At 37.4% G+C, this 25,502-nt stretch overlaps 4 protein-coding genes across 7 annotated transcripts; 3 read left to right on the top strand and 1 right to left on the bottom strand.

Annotated features, from left to right (window-relative positions):
- Positions 1-804: 804 nt before the first annotated feature.
- LOC137739537 (uncharacterized) lies at positions 805-1,379 on the bottom strand. Its single transcript, XM_068479184.2, has one exon. The coding sequence runs from the start codon at positions 1,307-1,309 to the stop codon at positions 926-928; it is 384 nt and encodes a 127-aa protein (XP_068335285.2). The 5' UTR covers positions 1,310-1,379; the 3' UTR covers positions 805-925.
- A 6,435-nt stretch (positions 1,380-7,814) lies between these two features.
- LOC137739452 (uncharacterized) lies at positions 7,815-12,788 on the top strand. Of its 2 annotated transcripts, XM_088686513.1 has the most exons (8): positions 7,815-8,198; positions 8,365-8,495; positions 9,765-10,713; positions 11,162-11,253; positions 11,367-11,441; positions 11,586-11,647; positions 11,720-11,789; positions 11,971-12,788. In XM_088686513.1, the coding sequence occupies exons 1-8, from the start codon at positions 8,021-8,023 to the stop codon at positions 12,682-12,684; spliced, it is 2,271 nt and encodes a 756-aa protein (XP_088542639.1). In that variant the 5' UTR covers positions 7,815-8,020; the 3' UTR covers positions 12,685-12,788. The 2 variants fall into 2 exon arrangements, with proteins under 2 accessions (XP_088542639.1, XP_088542640.1); XM_088686514.1 differs by lacking the exons at positions 7,815-8,198; positions 8,365-8,495 and adding an exon at positions 9,454-9,647.
- A 1,555-nt stretch (positions 12,789-14,343) lies between these two features.
- On the top strand, positions 14,344-17,311 carry LOC137733398 (transmembrane 9 superfamily member 11). The gene is made up of 2 exons (XM_068472553.2): positions 14,344-14,696; positions 14,917-17,311. Exon 2 carries the CDS (start codon positions 14,938-14,940, stop codon positions 16,909-16,911), a length of 1,974 nt encoding a protein of 657 aa, XP_068328654.1. The 5' UTR covers positions 14,344-14,696; positions 14,917-14,937; the 3' UTR covers positions 16,912-17,311.
- Positions 17,312-22,411: 5,100 nt separating this feature from the next.
- On the top strand, positions 22,412-25,419 carry LOC137732859 (sugar transport protein 7). Of its 3 annotated transcripts, XM_068472126.2 has the most exons (5): positions 22,511-23,160; positions 23,247-23,313; positions 23,700-24,019; positions 24,112-24,738; positions 24,831-25,419. In XM_068472126.2, the coding sequence occupies exons 3-5, from the start codon at positions 23,714-23,716 to the stop codon at positions 25,293-25,295; spliced, it is 1,398 nt and encodes a 465-aa protein (XP_068328227.2). In that variant the 5' UTR covers positions 22,511-23,160; positions 23,247-23,313; positions 23,700-23,713; the 3' UTR covers positions 25,296-25,419. The 3 variants fall into 3 exon arrangements, with proteins under 3 accessions (XP_068328223.2, XP_088541797.1, XP_068328227.2); XM_068472122.2 differs by lacking the exon at positions 23,247-23,313 and having other exon boundaries at positions 22,412-22,825; XM_088685671.1 differs by having other exon boundaries at positions 22,450-23,313.
- The last annotated feature ends 83 nt before the right edge of the window (positions 25,420-25,502 follow it).

The raw sequence follows: 25,502 nt of genomic DNA on the forward strand, positions 1-25,502 counted from the left end.
TCAAGTCACCAGAAAACTCTGGAAATAGGTTTATTTGCGAGTCACAATTAAGCACATATTCAAATATGATGATTTATGATTTATTTGTTGAATTGAATGATTCGTTACATGTAAGAAAACAAAAAAATTTAGAAAAATTTGAAGAAGTTTTATTTTCAAGTCACCAGAAAACTCTGGAAATAGGTTTATTTGCAAGTCACAGTTGTGCACATATTCAAATATGATCACTTATGATTTATTTGTTGAATTGAATAACTCATTACATGTAAAAAAAAATAAAAAACTCCGGAAATATTTGAAAAAGTTTTATTTTCAAGTCACCAGAAAACTTTGGAAATAGGTTTATTTGCAAGTCACAATTGTGCACTTATTCAAATATGATCACTTATGATTTATTTGTTGAATTGAATGACTCGTTACATGTAAGAAAACAAAAAATTACCTATACGTTTTTGGCACCAACTCTAATGAAATATTAATTTTGAGAAGGGTTACCCCGATTACATTATCTGTATGATACCTCCAACAAAAACACATGACCTTGTTATGTTATATTTTAATCTCACTCGTTCACACACTGATTTCATCAACGTAAAAGACAGCCCTTAGCTCAACTCAGAAATCTAGCTAGATCCCCAAATTGGGTTTTGAAAGGACACGATTTCAAATTTGCAGTCTAAAAATGCAAATTTAGAATGAAATTGACAAAGCTGGGTAGAAACAAATTAGAACCCAGTACTCTGTTTAGTGATTTCAAAACAGAACTTAACCAAAAATACGAGATCAAGTTCTTAATATCTCATATATTACGAAACCTCTCTGAATATCCTCAAAATTAGATTTAATTACAAAACTTGATTATCCCATAATAATTGATCAAACAAAGTAAGTATACATATTGTAATGATCAAATCACAAACGTACATCAAACCTTGAAGAAAACAATCTCCTCCTCCTCATCCTCATCACACAAGGTATCCAAATGTTGATGCGACTGCCGCCGATGATGTGCCCTCCCGACCGCGTGGTTGTGCTGAGCCGGCGAGGAAGACGGCGAGGAGTGCACGGAAGAACCGGCGGAAGCCACCAAAGCCAAGTTCCCTTCGCTCCAAGCCCGCCTCAGCGGATACGACACTTTCTTACTCTTAGGCCCTCCGTGGGTGCATTGCTTGTTACGTGACTTGTTGTGTAGGGCACACCCGCAGTTGCGGTGGTACGGGCGCCGTTCCACTCCGATATCCGACCCCGATATGCAACCCTCGTACACGCACCGGAACAGCCCGTCCGCGGCAGCTCCTGCAGCGGCCATGCGATCCGTTGATTGATTCGTATTGAATACGTGTTGCAGTTCCAGAAATAAGGTTTAGAGGCAACGGGGGCAATTTATAGGAAAAGGGGTTGTTGGTAGTTATCTAGTGAAGAACAACGGGATAGGGGTGAAAAAGACAAAAGGGGGAGAGCAGTTGGTTGTCCGCTAGGCGAAATTATTCATTGTGACAAGAACATAAGTGGTATACTACGTGTTTTAATAGAAATTGTAAGAAATTTTATTTTTTAAGTTATTAATTTTTAGTACACATATCCCACCATTTGTATGGTAATACATGGTATAATATCCCGTGTACTGGTTACACTAAAGAATCTCTCGTCGGTTAACTCCTACCTGGGTTGTTGGGTGTGATGTATGGAGATCCGGATCTCTTCCACCAAAGTCACCAAATCAAGTGACCTGGACACTTGAAATTTGGTACAACGAATAAAATTATTATGACTTATAAAAATTGGTTCTATTTTTAGCCGTTTAATCAAATTTTAAAGATCCGAATCATTTGATTTGACAGTTTTGATGAAAGAGATCTGGAAATGATGTATTTCCGTGATGTATGAGCATATGCGGCAGTAAATCAAGCGTTCAAGCCGTGTGTTGTGGGTTGGTCATAGTCTGAGTTAATTTTTGGCGTGCACTTCTCCATGTGGGCCTGTTTGAGTTGAAATTTAGGTACGAGTTGGGAGAGAAATTGGGGAGTGAAGTTACTAACAAGAAATTAATTAGATACTCTAAATTAGTTAGGTGTAACTGAGTTCCCCGTTATATGGTGTTATTAGTCTACTTGTATTATAAGACATATATGATAATAAAAAACACGTGTATCTAATTATGAATTAGTATCAATTATATTGTTTATGTATATCATAGCGCGTGAATTAGTGTGTATTGTTAGTTCTTTGAGAAGGGTTAAGCCGTTAAAATACTTTAGATCATCTCCAAAGAAAAAAAATTAAATTTTAAACAAAATTTACATTTGAAGGCTTGTGTGGCACATTTATCTTCTTTTTTTTTTAAATAGTGTTCTTTACCCTATATGTTAAATTTAAATTATTATTTATTACACTATTTACATTTCATGATTGTAATTGCTGATGTGGACTCGTTTGAGTCTGCTTATCTTAATTGCTGCCTTTTTTAATGTTATTGCTTATATGAATTTTTTGGCTCTTCCTTTGAAGATGCTTTTAGATAACCAAAGTTACTTATGTATGCATTTAGCAACAAAATTGAAGGTACGGCCATATAAGTGTTTTGAAAAAGCATGTGTCATTACTCAAAAGTACCTAGTACTTGGGATTTTAATTACAGTTTCACCTTGTTTATGCTATAAATGTTTATGAACGTATATGCACTTAAGTAGACTCAAATGATTCTCTACTAACATCATGTGGTAATGTGATTATACACACTTTGAAAAACTAAAATTCTAATTAGGTCACCCTAAACCCAAACTCATCATATATGTGAGGCGTGAGGCGAGGATTAGCTTAGCAATTATTTATCTGTGTACTTGTTTGTGTATGTGTTTGGTATACTATATATTGCTGCCGTATTGCTAGAATGTTGTTGATCCTATAAAATATCTTGTTCACCAATCATGCTAAAAACCAATTTTTTGGCAATTTGTGGGAGTAAGTAGCTATCTACATTACTTCTCAAGACGAAAGATCAACTTTCATGGAACTATTGATTTACTTGTGTTAATGAGAAATTTTGTGGCATGAATTTGACACATGCATTGCGTTGAAATGGAAGTATGCCTAAAAAAATCCGTTATATTAATTAATTCGCGTGTTATAATATGAGTAAACAACAAATTATAAGCAAATGTACAGTAATGTGAGTGAATTATAATATTACACGATCTTTCTTAAACAATTCTAATGTATGTACGATGCTTGTAAAAATTGTTGACCAAAAAATGGAAAAAGAAAAAGAAAAGAAAAAGGATGCTTGTAGAAAATTAAAGCACATGCATGCACTTTGATTCCTTTGGATTCAACACCAACACCGGCTAAAGTATTGTATTGTTGCTTGGGATTAAGAACTAATTAAAGATGCAAAATGAATATTTATATTAGCTAAATTAAAGAAATAATAATCAACGGTTAAGATTTTCTGATGTCAAAAGGAAAACAGCATTTGGGATCGGGTCTGGGAACCAAGTTGCATGCAGCAACAAATGGACGGATACTTCTGCACTATCATGTGAGACTCTAAGCTACCCATATGAGCATTGGAAAGGTGATGCCAAAGCATCACGATTGACGATCTTAGCAGGAAATAGTAAATGCAATTTACTGAAGGGGTGGAGAAAAAAGAAAGGCAGAGAGAGTAATTGGGCATGTATACCATACCTACAGCTACATGCTATGTTGGACTTGCAGAACGGAGATTCACGTAGTTGTGATACATATACTAGGGTTACGGCGTGTTACAAACTCATATGTCGTAATAATATTATACAGTGTTACTAATTTACGTATCATAATATAATATATATATATATGTGGAATTTATAATTTATCAAATTATTGATATTCCTTGAAAAAATACATATCAAAAACATGTACAATACACAAATATCAACATGATTTTAAAAAACAACAATTTCAAAAATGTCAACTAAAACAGACAAAAGTCGCACAAACTGCTAAAATAACTCACTTCAACAAAATCTTGCATAATCCGTATGCAAGCTCACATGACTGAAAACAATAAAATCAAACAAGCCTAAATAGTTTATATTGGAATATAGAATTAGTGAATATACTTATATTTGTGTATTACATATACTAAACGCAGTTACACCAAAAAATTCCCCCACCCTAAAAGAAAATTGATATGTAACAAGATATATCCAGACGTTTTAAACTAATAACACAAATATAGGGGCAAGGAGTGGTGACCGCCCCTCCCCTCGCCGGAAATGAAGTCCAGGAGTAAGTATCCGCCCCTCTTCTCACCGGAAATGAACCCCTGTTTTTTGCTGCTGTTGCTCAGGCACTGCGTGCGGCAGTTCAATTTTCTGAAAACCCAAGCCAAACGGCGTTGTGTTGGACGTAGAAAAAAAGAAAACCCCCTTAAGTAGAACGATGTCATTTGTATTCATTGAAAAACATAAATAAATAAGATTGACATATGGGTACCACTCGTCCAAATTAACCTTATTGGAGCCCCCACGAACCAGCTCAAGAAGATAAGCCAACCTTCAAGCCACTGCCTAGATTCCCTCTTCGCGCCTTCGCCGTTCCCCTCCAAGTTCCAACCTTCAAGCCAAGCCACTGCCCAGCTTCAAAGGCTTTCATAGCTTACCTGAATTCCTCTCCAAAACTTGACAACAACGATATATAAGCTTATAGCTTACCTGAATTCCTCCAAGCTGGCTTTTTCATCTTGATTGAACCTCTAAATGACACGATTGAAGTCAAGAACACTTGAAACATGAGATTAAAGTCTAGTTTGTATAAAATCCCGAATTAAAAAAATAAAATTCCAAACCTGATTGCATGTCCAAATCCTTTACCTAAACTTGTTTGGCTCGACTCACTAAATCTGTAGGCGAAAACCTTTTGTCAAATCGACGAGCAAAAAGAAAGTTACAAATTTTCAATGATTTTTTTATAGGGAAAACATAGGGAAGCTAAGCTTTCCGGAGAAGCCGAGATTGATAAGAATATGAAGAACCATATAGCATTCTGGTTTAAAATTAAACCCACGTGGCTGACTAAACTCGTATCTTTTGGGACTTTGTAATGTGGTGAAACTAGATTTCACCTCATAAGCAATTATGAAGATGCATATTACTTTTTCATCATTAAAAAAAATAGTGATATTTTTGGTGAATTTCGAGAGTTGTGAAAACTATAAGTTAGTGTACAAGTTTTTTACATTGGTTTTGGTGTTACCGGTTGCAACTGCTTCAGTGGAAAGAGCATTTTCTACTATAACTGTTGTGAAAACACCGTTGCATAATAAAATGGGAGATCAATGGTTGAAGGATAGCATGGTTATTTAAATTGAGAGATATATTTTTACTTTTATTGATAATGAGCCTATTATGCGACGTTTTCACAACATGAAATGTTGCCAATAACAATTGTAATTTGTTTTGTATTGATAAATTATTATCAACATTAATATTGTCTACTATATATCTAAAGAGATTTAATTGTCTACATTTCTGCGACCTCTTACCTTTTTATATTTCACCCCTCCCCCAAAAATTCATAGCTTTGTCATTGGTCATCTTCTATATATCATCCAGAAAAATGCATGCATGCAAGTCCTTCCCCTATCCTAAATCCGCATAGTCAACATGCAGATTCCAGTTGCACAACTAGTCACGCCTAGGGAAAAACTTTCCAGTTAATAAAGTAGGCAAAATATAAGCTAATATGTACCAATTCTACCAAATTTATACACGTATATGGCCAATGCATGCCCGCCTGTGGTCGCATCTATTTAATTCATGGGAGGTTCTTTTCCTTTTCTTCCAACTGCATTTGCTTATAAATATTAATTAAAACTTTGCACCATTAAATGGCAACCAAAGCCAGCCAAGAAAAAGATTCAATCAAACAAGCCTCAAACGCTAACCACTATATGTGTAACCAACTGATGATTATTGGTAAGACCTTCAATATATATAATCTTTATTAAGTTCCACCTTCCCAAGTACCAAATTTTCTTAGGTACTCCAGCTAGGCAGTGGTCCACTTCACCACTCAAAAGGGGAATTATCACAGCATGATCATATTGGTGAGCTTGATCATTCCTTTATATATATCCTAATTTAATCAAATATCTAATGGGGACATTCCAAATCATATATCTTAATTTTTCTGAATTTTTGTTTTTTTTTTTAATTAATGCAATGATATATTTACACTAAGAGGATGGTGACACTTGGGCTAAGTCACAAAACGAGTAAGCCACAATAATTTGATTTGACCCGCTTGTAATGAGAATGAAACCTAAGATGTGACATCCCACATCGCTCAGAGAAGTGATCCTTATATGTATATTCTCATCCCTACCTAGCACGAGGCCTTTTAGGAGCTCACTGGCTTCGGGTTCCATCGAAACTCCGAAGTTAAGCGAGTAGCACGCGAGGGCACTTCCATGATGGGTGACCCACTGGGAAGTTCTCGTGTGAGTTCCCAGAAACAAAACCGTGAAGGTGTGCTAGGGACCCAAAGCGGACAATATCGTGCTACGGTGGAGTCGGGCCCAGGAAGTAGTCCTGCCCGGGGCGGGATGTGACAATTTGGTATCAGAGCCAATCCTTGCCCGGATGTGTACCGACGAGGACGTCGGGCCCCTAAGGGGGGTGGATTGTGACATCCCACATCACCCAGGGGAGTGATCCTTATATGTATATTCTCATCCCTACCTAGAACGAGACCTTTTGGGAGTTCACTGGCTTCGGGTTCCATTGGAACTTCGAAGTTAAGCGAGTAGCGCGCGAGAGCACTCCCATGAGGGGTGACCCATTGGGAAGTTCTCGTGTGAGTTCCCAGAAACAAAACCGTGAAGGTATGCTGGGAGCCTAAAGCGGACAATATAGTGCTACGAGGGAGTTGAGTCCGGAAAGTGATCCCGCTTGGACGGGGATGTGACATAAGTCATCTCATTTATAAATGAAAAAAATATATATATACATATAGACCATACTAGACTTCTAAATTTTGTTTTGAATAGAGTTTAATGCATCAATTTGTCATTATATTTCTTTCTTCTTGGTAAACCTTCTTTCTCTACGGTTAGGTCATTCCGTTTTAGCAGAGTAATGTTGGGAATCCAACATTTTTGTAAATAGTGTTATTCACATACTTTTTTTTCGTCTCTTACACACTCTTATTAATTTTTGTCAATTGATCTTCTTTAATTCATTCAATCTGAAAGCTGAAAATTAAGAGGGGTGTGAAAGAGGTAAAAAAAATTGATGCTATAAAACATATTGTATATAACATGATGTGTGAATTGGCGCATAAAACTTAGATTCAATGAAATAAACTTATTAACTGACATGACATACACATATCATTTATCACACCATACATCACACCAAAGAAAAAGCCCAGGTGGGCTTCACAATGCCATGTGGAAGAGATAATAATTTGTAGGGGTGCAACTCGGACGTATCGGAAGGTTCAGTGCAGGCCCTAAAACCCTAACTCCAAACATAGATCGCAAACTGTTTTTGGGCTCGAATCACTTTTTGGACCACTTAAGTTTGGGCTTGGGTCAATGTTTGAACTATTTGAGTTTGGGCCACCGTGTCCATCATCTTAAGATTCTGAAGCTAAGCATATTCCTACTGCATCTTCCAACCCTCCCTCCTGAAGGGGAAAAAAAAAAAAAAAGTTGTGATATCTACACATCCATTTTACTTCTCAAATACCTTTTTTATTTTCGACCGTCGGATTCGATAAATCGAAAAAAATTAACAGATAGAAATTATCAAATGTGTGTGAGAAATAAAATAAGACGTGTGCATAGCATTAAAAAAAAAAAATGGGAAAAGGAAAAGACCAGTCGCAGCCACGAAGTCACCGACCGGTTCATCCTCCTCAACGGTGGGGATAGAACCGCACGCGTCCGTTGGACTGCAGATCCAAAACTCTCATTATTTTCATCAGACCTTCTCTGTGTGGCGGCAACAGCGCAAAAGCTCAGAGCGCAGCCATGGCTGGAGGCAGAGGAAGAAGAAGACCCAACAGCAACGACAGCAGCAACTTAAATTGGAGCAGCGGTAGGAGAAGAGCATCGCCATCGTCGTCGTCAAAATCCAAATTTCGAGGAGGTCTGCTCGTGGAGGGCGGCGTTTTATCTGATTGGTCATCCCCTCAAACCGCTCAGCGAGGTCGTTCCTATATCTCTATCAAACGATTGTAGTTTGCTAATTTTCTGTTTGGTTTCCGGGGAAATAAAGGAGACTGAGATTTGAAGTGGATATTTTTTATTCAATTACAGCCGATATTGTTTCCCTATTGGAAGAATTCAAACTTTTGTTGGATTTTGAATTTCAGGGAAAAATCCGAGTTCGAGCAACAAATCTGCGACGAAATCTGTAGCAAAAGCAGCTTCTGGGTCGAAAAGTGATTCTCGGAGATGTAATGTTACTGCTATAGGGTACCAATACCCTTCTGTTGAATTTCAGGTATGTCCTATTGGCTCAAAAGCTTCTTCCTGATATATTTATTTTTTCAATAAAAGAGAAAATGTCTTTTTTTTTTTTTTTTTTTTGTCGTATTTTGTCGTACGAAATACATTTTTAGCTGTATGATCTGAGATTTAAATTGATTTTTCGAAAAAATATTTATTTGAATGGATTGGGTTGTGTGGAAATTTTTGTGACTAGCATTTTGTGCTTGTAGTGAATAAAATATGACTAAGCTTAAGCAGTTAACACTTTCCTCGTGCTGTTGTTTATGTAAATTATAGTTCATCGAAAGTTTTGTTCTTTGTTTGAACAATAGTTAGTTCGTGGGGAAGTTTTTCGTATATTGCTAATTTAGGTCCTTGCAAGCGACAGTGGTGGATCCAGGATTTCAAGATCGCGGGTCCCAACATAAAAGTTCGAAAAAAAATATTAGACTAATTTGGTTCAGTATCACTATTTTCTATTGAATTTGGTTCATTGAATAAATCAAGAATAATCTCAAAGGTAATAACACCAACAAATTCTCCTCAGCAACATAACGCAATTAGTGACTCTACAAAGATAAAATTTGTTAATGTAACATATATATTATTAATTGGGAGTTCGGACTAGAGTCTAGGGTTAAAAAACTTATATGAATTTGGAAGAATTAAAATTAGGCAGCTAAAGGTAGTGGAACGGCAAATGGTGGTGGGGAATAGGGTAACTTGGGTTTAAAGTTGGAAGGTTGCGACGATTGGGGCTAGGAGTTCCTAAATATAATTTGGGGATACTGGAAAAGACTGGGGTTCTCAGAGAAAACAGAGATATTTTAATTTTAAAATTTTTTATAATGACCTGGCTCAAAAACGCTGTCGTTTTGGCTAGGTCTTTTAAAACCAAAATTAAAAACCTCGTCTTCTCCTTTTTTATAAGCACTGCTGCCAGCACATCCATGGAGGCAACAAGCCTCTCCACTGCACCTGCCCAAATTGTTGGAGGGTCCCGATGGTCGATCACAAGTGTTTCTTCAGGCTTCTGAAGGGTCCCGGGACCCCCCGGGTCCCTATATGCATCCGCCAGTGGCAAGCAATGTTTGAAGCATAACATATGCACTTGTTAAATGTGGCGAGATGTTTGAGGTTCTGTTTTGGTCACTTTGGAGAATGTGTACGGAGATAATATGTGAAATTATTGATGCATTGGATATTCTTTTTTTTGTTAACAATTAAGTAGGAGCGTTGGTTCTGCATTCATGTAGTTTGGATATGCTTTGGTTTTGAACAGGAGGGTTTCTATTCAGAATTACGCAATGGCGGTGATGCAGGCAAAGATATGTATGAGTCGTGCCCCTTGGTTTTAGTTGATTACAAGGATACCCAAATTTTAGCTCATGGGGACCAAACACAACCGTCAAGCCCCAATGAAGTGGAATTTACTTATCACTACGGTTCAAGTTTTGTGTTAGGTGAAAGCTCTCATAGAGGGCTAGGGTTCTCTGATGAACTTGAGGAAACCCCAAGTGATGTTGAAGATTCCTCAAAGCAAATGGAAGAGCCAGAAGATTCATGTTTTAACTTGCAATCTTCTGAGAAACATATGGATGCCAATAACGGGATGGATTGTGAAGTTGGTGATGATGAGATGGCTGAAGAGATGACAACAGAGATGTTGTCGCCCAAGAAGAACTCAGGCTTTTTGTCAGTTGGTGGCATGAGATTATACACCCAAGATATTTCTGATGAAGAAAGTGAAGAAGATGAAAATGGAGAGTCACTGTATGAAGGAAGCTCCGGCTCTTCTGAGTCTGGAGAACGACTTGGATCCTCTGAAAGTGAAGACTTGTCTGATAGTGATTCAGATGTAGATGACGAGGTTGCAGACGATTATTTAGTGGGAATTGGTGGTAGTTACAACATCTTAAGTTCCAAATTTTTGGTGGAACAGGATTTGGATGAGCCGGATAAGAATAGCTCTTTGAGGAAGGGTTTTGATGAGACTTTGCAGAAGTTGGGCGGAATTGCTCTTCAGGATGCATCTAGGGAGTATGGTAGGAAGAAGGTCCAGTCACAAAAGAAATACAATGTGACTGAAAGACATGCTCGGTCTTTGGCTATAGATGACCTAATGCTTGTAAAGGATACAAGAAATTATTCCAAAAAGAAACCTGTTGCCAAGTTTCCTCAGTCTTGGCCTGCAGAAGCTCAAAGGAGTAAATTCTCAAGACATTTTCCTGGTATAAGATTGCTAAGATATCTTTATCTTTATAAGCTGCTTGCATATGTTTAACTTGGTTAACATGTGTCTGTTCCATGAAGGGGATGTGATACAGCAGAGCCAAGTTCGTAATGAATTTCAGCAATTAAAAACTTTTTACATTTAAGTGCTTTTTCTTTTCAGTTGGGGAAGCAAATGAGCTTTCTCATATATCCATAGTTTCTAGTATCCCTAGTATCCTTTGATGAGTATGATGAGAAGTGGATAGTTATGAACTTAGGATCTCAATTTGAATGACTGTGTGGGCAAATTTGCCCACATATCATGGGGTAATAAATGTCTGAGGACTGTCTGTTTATCAAAAACAGGATTCCTGTATGATATTGTTATTCTTTTAGGTGGATTGTCATTCATGCCCTTGGCTCATGCTATCTATTGTTCTAACTTCTAACTGACTTTCCATTCAGGGACAAAAAAGAAACATCGTAAAGAAATGATGGCTGTAAAGCGTAAGGAGAGAATGCTGCGCCGAGGCGTTGATCTTGAGCAAATAAATCTGGTATACTGCTTTGTTGTTTTGTGTGAAGTTGTGTGCTGGTACACTCATGGAAGATATATCGTGCAATGCTTTATATTTGGACTATATGACAGCTTTGTTCTTTTCTATTTTAGAAAATGGAGCAAATTGTTTTGGATGGAGTAGATATGTTTTCTTTTCAGCCTATGCATTCCCGGGATTGTTCCCAGGTATGGAATTTCGATTGATCTCTTCAATTTTCCGTTTGTAACTTATTTGATCCTCATAGTTTTACCTTTTGCACTTTCTGTGGTCACTTCATGTCCATCAAGTGTTAACCTTTCTTTGATAGTTAGTGCTTTTGGATATTTTAGGTTCAGCGATTAGCCGCAATGTATCGCCTGAGGAGTTCCTGCCAAGGATCTGGCAAGAAGAGGTAAATAATTTTGTTTCGTGAATTATAGTTAAGCAAAGAAAACATGGAGTTGATGTTTTTTTCCTTTCCCAGATTTGTGACAGTGATGCAGACACAACACACTGGCATGCCATCTGCAAGTGATAGACTTCGTCTTGAAAAGGTTAATCACGTTTCATGCTTACAAATTACAATTAGTGTATCGTATGGTCTGGCTCTGCATTTTTCATATTTTGTGCTTCTCGTTGTCTTCTTTGTTCTGCTCTGAAATATAATCATTATATACTTCGATCCTCTACGTATGCATGTGCAGCAAAATTCAGTGATTGTTTTCTATATTTCAGCTGATTGGAGCTGACATGGAGGATGCTGATTTCTCTGTTGTTGAGCCTGGTAGAGACAAAAACAGGCCAAGGAAAATTGGAAAAGGAATTGATTTTAGGACACCGAAATCTAAACAATCCAGCCAAAGAAAGACACCGAAGACCTCAGCCAAACATGGCAGTGGGAATATGGATTCATATGCTAATACACCAGTATCATTTGTGTCAAGTGGCGTAATGCAATCAGCGGCTGAGAGTTTAACTGTTGACTCAATAGAAGCAAGTAAACACAAGGTTGCTGCTGAGTCAACTGAATATCGTTCCTTTGAGCTACACACTAAGGGTTTTGGATCAAAAATGCTGGCTAAAATGGGATACATCGAAGGTGGCTTAGGAAAAGATGGACAAGGTATGGCTGCACCCATCGAAGTGATCCAACGGCCTAAATCACTTGGCTTGGGTGTGGAATTCTCCACCCCCGTTGAGATCCCAGTCGGTAAAACACCCCCAGCAAAGAATATCCCGGTAAAAAGAGGATCTCAGGCTCAGAGTTCTCAAACTCAGAGTGAAAGAGTTGGATATTTCGAAAAGCATACCAAAGGATTTGGATCGAAGATGATGGCGAAAATGGGTTTTGTTGAAGGCATGGGGTTGGGGAAAGATTCACAAGGCATTGTCAACCCTCTGGCTGCAGTCAGGCTACCGAAGTCGAGGGGATTAGGTGCCTCAGGTTAAGTTAATTTTAATTTTAATTTATAATTGCTTACTTCTTCTTGTTCTAAATCTGCATATGCATGTGTATTATCATCAATATTAACTTAAGAGTTGTTTTTTATTCACCATAGATCTGTACATTTCAATTTTTATCATTGAAAATAAAGCATGTGGCATGGTGACCATCAAAAGCCACCATGTGGGGTTTCTGTCTTTATTCCTGATTCAAAACGTTCCTGCAATTTGCAACAAAGCCACCATGTGGGGGTTTATGTCTTCTTCTTGAGAGGAATTTCTCTGCCCTGGCTTTTACTATCCCTGGTTCATTCTCTCTCTCTCTCTCTCTCTCTCTCTCTCTCTCTCTCTCTCTCTCTCTCTCTCTCTCTCTCTCGTGATGCACTAATGACTCGTTTACTAATCTGTAATCGGAATTCAGTTCCGCGTTTTGATTTCGATTATCATCACGTAAATGTGCCACAAATGAGGAGACACGAAGAAGGGATATCGAAACCGGGTCGGGAAGTATTTTTCCGGTTCCTTCTTCGGGGGCTGATTTTGACAGCCGTAGTTCATGGAATACTCTTCCACCCATTTGCAGCTGAATTATCTTGCAAGCAATCATATGGGGCACCAAATTTGGGATTCCATTAACACGTGAGATGTGCACATGAAATAATAACATCAACCATTTAATTTGACACAATAGGAGAGCAGAACGTATAAAATATGGAAGATGACTACGTTTTCTTGTTTAGGCCAGTTAGTAAAGGCTCATTCTATCAAATCCTCGTTTCGTAGATCTTAGCAGTTTAGCAAATGCTAAGGAGATTCATAAAAAGTCTGACTTTTTATGAACTCTTTGTCACTTTACATTTAACGTCAATTCTCATACTAATATTATAAAACATTATATAAAAAACATAATGTGACAAAGAAACCACGAAAAGCACCATTTTTAGGTGTTTCCTTACCGCTTCTCTTTATCTAAACGTGAAAAGGGGTTCAATTATATGTTATGTATTATTCTATTAGTTTTATTTTTCCGAAGAGATGGTAACCTGCTAGACGGGCAACCTCAAATCCATTGACCAACTCATCAATCCTAGTGCTTGATTCTTGGCCATTTTAATATTGGAGTTTATCAAAGTCGTTGTTCGTGATCAACACGCACGAGTATGATTTACTAATATCATTTACTTTCTATCAAGTAATATTATAGTAACTTTAATTATTTTCTACCACAAGTCTCAAATTGGACCTAACAATCGAGAGTATATTTCAAATCGTTTAATGTACTGAAGAAAGTTGCGACGAAGTATAATGAACTTACCTCATAACTTTATGAATAGAGAAATATCAAATCGAGTCACTAAATGACGTAACCTCTTGTCAATTATTCAATTATGTGCATACTTTAACCAATTATATCGTATAAGTAAGTTATTTTTTTTCTAAATTGTTCTTTCGCAATTTTTTTGGAAAACAAAAACAATGTTACCTTCTTCTTTATTTGATTTCTAAGCTCTTTAACTGATGTTTTTTTTTTTAAAGAAAGAAGCGACTTTGTTGATTAAGCGAAACTCAAATACGTAATCATATAAAAGAGTCTTAAATTGAATATGATGGTGCCTCAAACCAAACTAAACTTTGACTAACGGGTGTGTTAATGACTTAACAACAACGTTCTCAAATAAATAAATGTGACAAAACAAAGAAAAAGTAAAAGTCTCATCGAGGAAAAAATTAGGCAAAATGGCAATTCTAGGAAAATGACATAAATTTAATTAATTAAAATGGCAACTTAAATCCAAATGGAGAGCGGAGATCCGTCAAGAAAAAGTTTGGCACTCTTCTGAAGAAAATCCACCCATATAAAATTTGCACCCCATAATCCCTTCCCTTGCATTTGTCTCGTCTTCCTTCCTAAAATCCCAAAAAACCCATCAGATTTGCGGAGCTTCAAGATCTCGCTCTGCTGCTCCACTTCTCAGAACGCGCTCTCCAGGTCGTCCATGCCTGGCACTCCAATAAAGGTCAGTGCAGATCCTTCCTCACTTCATATGGGTAAATAAAAAGATGGAATTTTTAGTTCTTTTGCTGTTTATTTGGTTGTTTTGTAGATCTTGAGTGCTGTGAAAGTTAATAGTTTTGATTAGCTTTTGTGATGAAATTTTGGTTGAATTCGAAAACCCATATGGAAAATGTGCTGATTTTTTGTTTTTATTGCGTATTTTCTCTTCTGGGTTCTCCCAGATCTGACTCAAACATTGAAGAATGGACGTTTCTGGTCGATTTACGATCTGGGTGTTTACCATTTTGTTGATTTTTGAATCCGGATATGGGTTTTACCTTCCGGGTAGTTACCCTCACAAGTACCATGTTGGGGACAACTTAGGGGTGAAAGTGAATTCTCTGACTTCCATTGATACCGAGCTACCCTATAGCTATTACAGTCTCCCCTTTTGTCAGCCCCCAGATGGTGTTAAGGACAGTGCCGAGAATCTCGGTGAGTTCCTCATGGGGGACCGCATTGAGAGCTCTCCATATCGATTTAAGATGCATACCAATGAGACTGAGATCTTCTTGTGTCAGACGGATCCGTTGTCGGCGGATCAGTTCAGTCTCTTGAAGAAGAGGATTGATGAGATGTATCAGGTCAATCTGATTCTTGATAATTTGCCTGCAATCCGATATACCAAGAAGGAGGGATTTTTGTTGCGGTGGACTGGGTATCCTGTGGGAATTAAGGTTAAGGATGTGTACTACGTGTTTAACCATTTGAAGTTTAAGGTGCTTGTTCATAAGTATGAAGAGCCCAATGTAGCACGTGTGATGGGTACTGGCGAGGGGGCGGAGGTGATCCCAACAATTGCTAAATCAGATTCAGATGAGCCCGGTTATATCATTGTTGGGTTTGAGGTGATACCTTGCAGTTTCGTTCACAATGTGGATTCTGTGAAGAAGTTGAATATGTATGAAAAGTACCCTGCTAAGATCCTTTGTGATCCCACCACTGTGGCAATGCCGATTAATGAAAAGCAGTCAGTTGTATTCACTTATGAGGTTGAATTTGAGGAAAGTGACATCAAGTGGCCCTCACGGTGGGATGCTTATCTGAAGATGGAGGGAGCCAAAGTCCATTGGTTCTCTATTCTCAATTCTCTGATGGTGATTACTTTCCTTGCTGGTATTGTCCTTGTGATCTTTTTGAGAACTGTTCGGCGGGATCTAACTCGTTATGAAGAGCTTGACAAAGAGGCTCAAGCACAGATGAATGAGGAGTTGTCTGGCTGGAAGCTTGTTGTAGGGGATGTTTTCCGTGCTCCAAGCAACCCTGCCCTGTTGTGTATAATGGTTGGTGATGGGGTTCAGATCCTTGGGATGGCAGTGGTGACCATACTCTTTGCTGCTCTAGGGTTCATGTCGCCTGCTTCTCGTGGGACACTTATCACAGGGATGCTGTTTTTCTTTATGATCCTTGGTGTTGCAGCTGGTTATGTTGCTGTTCGTCTTTGGAGGACAATTGGCTGTGGTGATCAAAAGGGATGGGTCTCGGTCTCATGGAAGGTTGCTTGTTTCTTCCCCGGAATTGCCTTTTTGATTCTGACTACTTTGAATTTCCTATTGTGGGGTAGTCACAGCACAGGAGCCATTCCATTTTCTATCTTTGTGATTCTCCTTTTGCTGTGGTTCTGCATTTCCGTTCCCCTTACTCTTGTTGGTGGATACCTTGGGGCCAAGGCACCTCACATCGAGTACCCAGTTCGAACCAATCAAATTCCCAGGGAAATCCCTGCACAGAAATACCCATCCTGGCTGTTGGTTCTTGGGGCTGGCACTCTCCCCTTTGGCACCCTATTCATTGAGCTCTTCTTTATCATGTCCAGCATTTGGATGGGCCGTGTCTATTATGTGTTTGGGTTTCTCTTGATCGTATTGATCCTTCTCGTTGTGGTTTGTGCTGAGGTATCTCTGGTTCTAACCTACATGCATCTTTGTGTGGAGGACTGGAAATGGTGGTGGAAGTCATTCTTTGCTTCTGGTTCGGTTGCCATATACATATTCCTGTACTCCATAAACTACCTTGTGTTTGATCTCAAGAGCCTGAGTGGACCTGTCTCTGCAACTCTTTACTTGGGGTATTCGCTCTTCATGGTTGTGGCGATCATGCTTGCCACAGGCACAGTCGGGTTCCTCTCTTCATTCTGGTTCGTGCACTACCTGTTCTCTTCGGTGAAGCTGGACTGAAGAACGTTTAGCAATTCAAAGATTCGCACTTGAAGAAGAGTTAGCGGCGATCATTTAGGGAAGAAAGAGTGCAAACTTTTACAGATGTTCTATTATATGTTACTTTTCATCTTATCATGTTAGGGAACTTAGTTCGTTGTAATGACAATAATTCGTCCAGTTTTGCTAAATTCTTTAATAGATGAACATCACAGCATCGATTGTAGCTCGATACCGACGTTATTTGCATTCTGGCGAATAGGAGAGGATAGAGTGAGAGAAAGAGGGATACATTCTAGTTTATGGTAAAGTGATATTATCATCCAGTACTTGATTTGATTTGTATGGTTTTAGACTTGTTTATTTTCACAGTTTGGAGCCAATCTGGTTTCGTTTTATTAATGTCATATGCTTCCTTTTTTGGGTTTTTTTTTTTTTTTTTTATCGTAACCCTGGCACACAAGTCTCGAGTAATCAAGGTCCGGGTGGTAGTTTAAGTGGCTAAGAGTATTTAGTATTAAACGACATTGGAGTATATGTATATGACGTCTGGGCGTGCGGTGCGAGGGCAACTTGCATATGAAACATTAAATGTTCATGTGCAAGAGTTGAATATTTAGCCATCAGATTATTGATTCTTTAGCTAATTATGTAGCTTAACATGTCGGCTCTCATTGGTGGGATTATGTCCTCCTTTTGCAGCTACAGCTTATTTTAAGAATTTTTTTTAAGATTTCCCAGCTATCACTTTTCATGATTTTATTAGCATAGTTTCTTTTGCTGGATTAGATTTTTTTTTTTATTCTCCCATCTTTGTGATACCTTTTTCTTCTTTAATAGTTTAATAAAAGTGGGGGTTTGATCCCCTTTTATTTAAAAAGAAAAAAAAAATGTGCAGGAGTTGAATATGTTGTTCGTTGTGAGGTCTTGCCTGGTGTTGTAAATGGTGATGATTGGAGAATTGATAATTTTAGGGAACATGGGGGAAGAAGCAACATTATGGGATTTTTAATCAAAGATATTTGTTGATTTGCCTCCTGAACTTGTATGCAGCTGTAAATTTTCTTCCTTAACTTTAATTGTAGCTGATTATCTTGTTAAATTTTTTAAATTAGTCAATTTCCTCTTGAACTTTTATTTTAGCCGATTACCCCCTGAACTTTTATAAATAGCCGATTCCTCCCTTGGCATTAGATTTTAAAAACCTTCATTCAATTTTTTCATCCATCCAAATTTTCATCCTTTTTGCTATCATATAGTTGTCATGTGTTGTTTCCGTGTTCAAGATGGATGGAAAATTGGATGTAAACTTTTAAAACCTAACAGAGAAAGGAAATTAGCTATTTATAAAAGTTCAGGGGGTAATTGGCTAGAATTAAAATTCAAGGGGGAAATTTGGTAATTATAAAAGTTCAAGAGGGTAATAGGTTAAACTTAAAGTTTATGAGGAAAATTGACAGCACCGTACAAGTTTAGAGGACAAATCGACAAATATGACTTTTTAATAATAATCTCATGATTAGACGGCGTAATTGGCTGCTCAGTTTGTGATGCTCATGATTAAGGACTAAATAATGCATGACATGTTTAGTGGTCTAATGGAAAAATAAAAATATCAACATTTTATTTGGGTTTCAACAACTCTATTGAAAAAAATCGAATTTAAAATTTTTCTTTTACAAAGTAACAAAAAATAATAATAATAATTGGCACTAGAAAGAACTCAATTTTCAGAAGCCAGACAAGTCACCAAGTGATCAAGATGTGTGGCTCACGCACAGCTCAACTTGTAGATCTTTTTGGGTTTTCATTAAGGGAGATCTTTTTACGTTGATTGGACCTCGAAGATTATCACACCAGCACGCAACAAAACAAAAACAAAAACCATAACCAAACTTTATTTCACTAAATCAGTTTCAGTTGTATGAATTATAAAACGTTATTGTGCTCGATTTTGCATCAAGTTTTTTGTTAGCTCTAAGTATTTCATATATTTTCTTACAATTTTTACCCCTTTTGCCCTCGGCCCTCGTTTCACAGTCGCATCTTCTAGCCAGTATCTATAGGTCTTCAATTCACGTGTTCAAAATACCTTAATTGATTTTCTATCATTTTATCTACAATTGTGGACATTCTTACTTTACTTCCAACATTTTCATTCTTAATCTTATCATTTCTTAATCCTATCTAGCACGCAACATTATGCATATAAATAATAAAGCTACCCAACAAATTTTATGAGTTCATAAATAATATTGGTAATTATTATAATTTGAGTAAAAACCTAACCTTTCTCATATTTATTTTTCATTTCGTACTGAAGTGGGAAAACTAATCAACTAACAAAATAAAATGAGATGATAAATGCTTTTCTTTTTCTTGGTTTTCTTGATAAGTAAGAACATATAACTACCAAGAATTCATGTTACATACTTCGGTCCATGTTATAAGAAATTAAAAAGATGTAGTTGTGAGTTATAACTTTGCTTTATGTTTACAAAGATACTTTTACAAACAAGTTGTTAATTCATCTAACAAAAGTTACAACTGGCCACAATTTAGTGTCGAAACTATTGCAACTATATATCATTTTCGCATATCCAAAAGTTAAACTTAAAAACTCCTCCAATCAAATGAAGACTTCTAAACAAACTAATCACGAGTTTGGGGAATCCAACTTTCAAGACTTGGCTACAACACATACATATATAAATATAATCAACATCTAACGATTAAGTACGTTATAATAAAGAGAATATAACATCTAACTTTGTTTATTTGTAAAATAACAAAAATACATTAAATAAATACATGTTTGGTAAAGTATCTCTTCAATATGATGATCGAGAAAAAGCTTCGCAGTTGCTTTTAAAGATTGCCTAATCTTTTCAGCACCTTTTAGCTTTTTTTTCCCTACCACTTAAGATTGCCCTGCAATACTAGGACTAGAGAGATTGGGATATTCCACAAGAATTAATCAAACAGTACAAACAAGATTAACTCCGGCGTTCCCACGTTTTCTACCACTACCACATTATTTCAGATTCCACCTTAATGTCTCCATAAGGCAAATAAGGATAAAATATCTCCCCCAACAATCGTTCAATGGTCGTTCTTACCAACAACAATCATTCAAGCCCTCCAACTGCCAGCACGATGAAAAATTATTGTATAGTACTTAAATATGATCGTTTAATATAATCAGTTGAAGTGGTATTGGATCTCTTTCACCAAGGTTATCGAATCAAGTGATCCACCTTCTAAATTTCATACAACGGTCCACCTATTTTGATCTTTTAAAAGCTGTGATAATTTTTAACCGTTTGATAAAATTTAAAAAGTTTGAATCACTTAATCCGATGATCTTGATGAAAGAGATGATGAGAGGATTTTTTTCGAAACGGTATGAAGCCAAAGCTGGTCCTGAGAGTAGCTTCAGTAGGAGCCGGTCTAGGGACCCTACTTCATAGGCTCCTAATTATATATATATATTTATACTTTTTTTTACAATTCAAATTTAATAAAATATTAAAAAATAATATGGACAATAATATATTTTTTCACAATTTTTTTTAACCTTTTTTCTTTTTTCTCCCCCATATATAGTGTAACTATAGTTTTAAACGTATACAGAAATCATTTATTAACTGAACGTAATAAGTAACATTGTAACAATAAGCAATAGAAAATTGATTGGAATTTGACGTATTGAGTAGTGACTCCTCTTTTGATATTAAGTTTTAAGGATATTTGATGTAGACTTAGACTTTTTGATGTATTTAGGTAAAAAAAAATTATACATATTAATGTACAAAGGGTCAGGAGTAAGAGAACTCTAGGCCACACTTTAAAGGTTCGTCTAGGACCCCCAAATTCTCAAGGCCAGCTCTGTGTGAAGTGGCTATAGAATAGTGGATTTAATGTATATGGTGTTGAAATACGATTATCTAATTGAACTAATTTAAGTGCTTAAACATGTGAATTGGCTATAGAATGGTGGATTTATGCGGTAAGCTATAGTATTCGTGTATCAATAAATATACGGTCTTATATAACACATGAACAACTACACCACATGATTGTGCTCCACTACCCCGAAAAAGAAACCCTCTTTGTCTTGCATATTTCTATCTTTTCCTTTTTCATGTGCAGTCCAAAGCATCATACTTTAGTACAACCAAATTCCAAACAGAGCAGACACTATTTGAGAATCCGCACCAAATATGAAACCAAAGACATGCAACAAAGGCAGTTCAAGTGGAAAATTACAATACAAGAAAAGGAAGCATGTGCATTATTGGCTCATCATAAAAGTGAATTGAAACCTCTCTCTCTCTCTCTCTCTCTCTCTCTCTCTCTCTCTCTCTCTCTCACATCAAGTTTCATTATCTTGTTCTTCAACATGATGGATATGAGTTTAGATCCCTCTCATCACTCATTCAACGCCCTTTTTATCTATACACCACTTTAGGGCTATCAACATAAAAATAAACGACAGAAAATCAGAGCTGTGATTGGTACTCTAAAATAATCAACTTGTATTGATTTTGTTTTCACTTTTTACATTAAAGAGAATTGTGGTATCATTACACTTGAGTGCCAACAACAAAGCTCAACTGAAATCTATTTGTAATTGACAAAGAAGTATGTGCTTGAATCCCTCTTTAAATTTAAAATATCGTATTGTTGAGGAAAAAAAAAAACAAATGTTATATTCAAGGTAATTCATTGTATTTCATTCTACCAAATTGTTTGTTGCTTACTTTTAATTACTTACCAAAAATATGAATGACTCGTCCATTTTGGATAAGAATAAAACATGTGGTGCAATATAAACGATTAAAATTGCAAAGATGGCCAACCTTCCATTGACAAATTTGGATCCCCACATCCAAATGATGTAAGAAATTAATAAATTAAAGGTTAAGGTTAGATAGCAGACGAAACGTAACCACATTTGTTAAGTTAAGTATGATTTATCTTTGTACCGATCAAGATTTCGAATATTCTTTTTATGGTTTAGATTAAAATAAAGTATAATATGGTAGCTTCAAAGAAAAGGTCAAGGTTAGATATGTCACTATTTTAACACTGCAACGAAAAAAAAAAACAGCTCTAATTCAGATGTAAATCCTCCTCTTTTCCCACATTTTCACTGAAAACAAGAAGATATTAAACTTTTTTTTTATTACATTTCGAACTCGGAACCTAACTAAGGGCTGGTTTGGTATTGTTGTACTTTGAAAAAAAGCTGCTTCTGCTGTGCTGTGAGAATAAGCAGCTGTGAAATAAAGCAGCAGAGTGTTTGGTAAACTTTTTTGTAAAAGTGCTTTTGAAAAAAAAAAAAGCAGAGTAAAACAGATGTGAAAAAAAGCCGGTTTTTCAAAGCTTGGTTTTGCAGCTTCTTGTTTTTGGCTTTTTTTTATCCAAAACTGTGAAAAAAAAGCTGAAGCTGAGTGTTTACCAAACACAAAAACAACTCTCAGCTTTTTTTTATAGCAGTTTTTTTCAGAACCACCTCAGTACCAAACCAGGCCTAAGTATTTTTCTCGTTTCTTTGCTTACGCAAGTTTCTTTATTTCCTTAGTGCATGAAGACTCTGCCGGGTAAGAATTCCCATACAGAGAACCAAGTGGGACATTATTTTTTTCATCTCAATCAACTCTCTGAATTTTATTTAAAAATATCCAAGTGAGCAGTGATATTCATTTCATTCTTTCATTCCAGAAAGTAGAGAGTTTCGTTTTTTCTTCTTCTGTGTCACACGAGCTAGCTCATCTCTGTTTGGAAATGGCGGGCGGTTCTTTCGCACCGGCCGGCGTGGCCAAGGAGAGAGCAGAGCAGTACCAAGGGAGGCTAACCCTTTATGTCGTCGTTGCCTGCATAGTTGCCGCCGTTGGCGGCTCGCTTTTCGGTTATGATATCGGAATTTCAGGTAACTTTGCACATTTTTGTTGGCTGGCACTTTGGTCTTGGATTTTTTTTTTCAGGCTTTGATGAGGTAATCTACCAAACTAAATCTCCGTATGAAAAGGGAATGGTGTCATGAAAGCAAAGTTAATGGTGAAAAGTTCAGCTTTGTTAGATGCTATCATAAACTCCGCAAAAATCTTGAGTGCAACAGCCAACAGGTGTTTCAAGAATTCTTGCTTCTCTCTCCTCACATGTGAGGAGAGAGAGAGAGGCACAAGTGGCGGATATACAATTTGTTGCACTTGAGTTTCTCTTCTAAAAAACTTACCTACATCGGAACGATACTCTGGTGATATTGTTAGTCAATTACGCTTGTTATGAGGCTTTAATTTTTTCACCTAGCAATGTATGATTGATTTGGAATACTGCAACTGTGACTACAGGGAATTCTTCTCCTATATTCTTTGGTTGAGAAGAGAGAGATACAAGTTAGAACATGCAAAAAGTGAGGTAATGGAATCACAGCAGGAAAATGATGAACAACTTAATCACCATTTGAAACTAGTAAAAATCAGAAAACAAATTGAATGATTTGAGAGCCTGTTTTGCATTAGAGAAGGGGTTCAAATTTTTCCTACAAACATCTAGTTACAAAATTTCCTGATTTCTTGCTACTGTTTGTTCTAATATAATTTAATCCACTCGGGAACTTCGAGTTTAGAATGCGTGGGTAGAAACTCCGACATCCTATCCACTCGGGTTCACAACTATTGATTGTTTTATACACAATTGAGTGGTTTTTCCTTAACAATTTCAGCACAGAAGATTTAGGCCCTTAATCTGTCTCGTTTTCAGTATATAATCCAGCTTCTAAATGTTGGTTTAACTGTAATTAGGCGGGGTTACGTCGATGGATGGATTTCTTAAGAAATTCTTCAAGACAGTGTACAAGAACAAAACGCATGCCCGGGAAAACAACTACTGCAAGTATGATAACCAGGGTCTTGCAGCGTTTACCTCTTCGCTGTACCTTGCCGGTTTAGTTGCATCTTTAGTGGCTTCTCCGGTCACAAGAAATTATGGACGCCGAGGAAGTATAATCTGTGGCGGAATCAGTTTCCTCGTTGGAGCAACTCTAAACGCTTCAGCGGCGAATTTGGCCATGCTTATCTTAGGTCGGATCATGCTTGGTGTTGGTATCGGATTTGGAAATCAGGTAACGAATTCACAGAAGAAGCAATGACTTATTTCTGGCAAGAAAATGTTCAAATAAAACTGATTTCTTCAAACTCCTTGTTTGTCTTGAAGGCTATTCCGCTATACCTATCAGAAATGGCGCCAACGCATCTTCGAGGAGCCTTAAACATGATGTTTCAGTTAGCAACTACGCTTGGGATCTTCACGGCAAACATGGTGAACTACGGAACTCAAAAGCTCAAACCATGGGGGTGGAGGCTCTCGCTAGGGCTGGCTCTCGTACCGGCTGCAGTAATGACAGTTGGAGGGATACTTCTGCCCGAGACACCAAATAGCTTGATTGAACGAGGATGTAAAGACGAAGGAAGAAAAGTTTTGGAGAGAATAAGAGGAACCAAAAACGTCAGCGCAGAGTTCCAGGACATGTTGGATGCAAGTGAGTTTGCCAGTGCAATAAAGCACCCGTTCAGAAACATACTCGAGCGAAGGAACAGGCCTCAGCTCGTCATGGCAATCTTCATGCCGACATTCCAGATCCTCACGGGGATAAATTCGATTCTGTTCTACGCTCCCGTGTTGTTTCAAAGTATGGGGTTCGGGGGAGATGCTGCTTTGTACTCATCTGCTTTAACCGGAGCGGTTCTTGTTACGTCTACACTGCTATCTATCGCAGCAGTTGACAAGCTGGGACGAAGAGTTCTGCTCATTACTGGTGGAATACAGATGATTGTGTGCCAGGTAAACCTCATTAGAATGCAATTAGAAACAACTAATGGAATCCATAAAATGCTTTCTAAACGCTTAATACTCTCCCCTCGAATGCAAAACAGGTCATAGTCGCAGTAATCTTGGGGATCAAGTTAGGGGACAATCAAGAACTATCTAAAGGATTCTCGGTACTGGTGGTGGCGGTGATTTGCCTCTTCGTGATAGCATTCGGATATTCATGGGGTCCCCTCGGCTGGACAGTGCCAAGCGAGATATTCCCGCTAGAAACTCGATCAGCTGGACAAAGCATTACGGTGTCGGTGAACCTTCTGTTCACTTTCATCATCGCGCAGTCGTTTCTCTCCCTCCTGTGCGCGCTCAAATTCGGGATCTTTCTCTTCTTTGCGGGATGGATTACTATCATGACCGTGTTCGTTTACCTGTTCCTGCCTGAAACCAAGGGAATTCCGATCGAAGAGATGATACTGATGTGGAGAAAGCACTGGTTCTGGAAGAGGATAATGCCTGAAGAATACCCTGAAGCTGATGACTCTGTTAGTGTTAGGCAAAACAATTCAACAGTTTAACATGTATTAAAGAAGAGTATAGTGGATGTCAATAAAGCAGATGACCTTTACAATTCAGTTAAAAATGCATTGAACAGAGTAGCCAATTGGCCTATTTTCCATAAATCAATCTCTGTTATCCGCACACCTCTTTTATCATTCTGAGTACATTTTTGTTCGTTGATTTTTCTTTAATTTATTCAATTAAGCGACTAGAAATATAGATAT

The sequence above is a fragment of the Pyrus communis genome, chromosome 15 (assembly GCF_041283825.1).
Source record: "Pyrus communis isolate YQ-2024b chromosome 15, ASM4128382v1, whole genome shotgun sequence".
NCBI classification, from domain to species: domain Eukaryota; kingdom Viridiplantae; phylum Streptophyta; class Magnoliopsida; order Rosales; family Rosaceae; genus Pyrus; species Pyrus communis.

Bases quoted from the DNA above. Each gene is read 5' to 3' on its own strand.
- LOC137739537 (XM_068479184.2), bottom strand. From the start codon at position 1,309: ATGGCCGCTGCAGGAGCTGCCGCGGACGGGCTGTTCCGGTGCGTGTAC.
- LOC137739452 (XM_088686513.1), top strand. From the start codon at position 8,021: ATGGCTGGAGGCAGAGGAAGAAGAAGACCCAACAGCAACGACAGCAGC. The intron at 8,496-9,764 runs GTATGTCCTATT...GGTTTTGAACAG, and splicing joins ACCCTTCTGTTGAATTTCAG to GAGGGTTTCTATTCAGAATT. The intron at 11,254-11,366 runs GTATACTGCTTT...TTTCTATTTTAG, and splicing joins ATCTTGAGCAAATAAATCTG to AAAATGGAGCAAATTGTTTT.
- LOC137733398 (XM_068472553.2), top strand. From the start codon at position 14,938: ATGGACGTTTCTGGTCGATTTACGATCTGGGTGTTTACCATTTTGTTG.
- LOC137732859 (XM_068472122.2), top strand. From the start codon at position 22,681: ATGGCGGGCGGTTCTTTCGCACCGGCCGGCGTGGCCAAGGAGAGAGCA. The intron at 22,826-23,699 runs GTAACTTTGCAC...AACTGTAATTAG, and splicing joins TTATGATATCGGAATTTCAG to GCGGGGTTACGTCGATGGAT. The intron at 24,739-24,830 runs GTAAACCTCATT...AATGCAAAACAG, and splicing joins TACAGATGATTGTGTGCCAG to GTCATAGTCGCAGTAATCTT.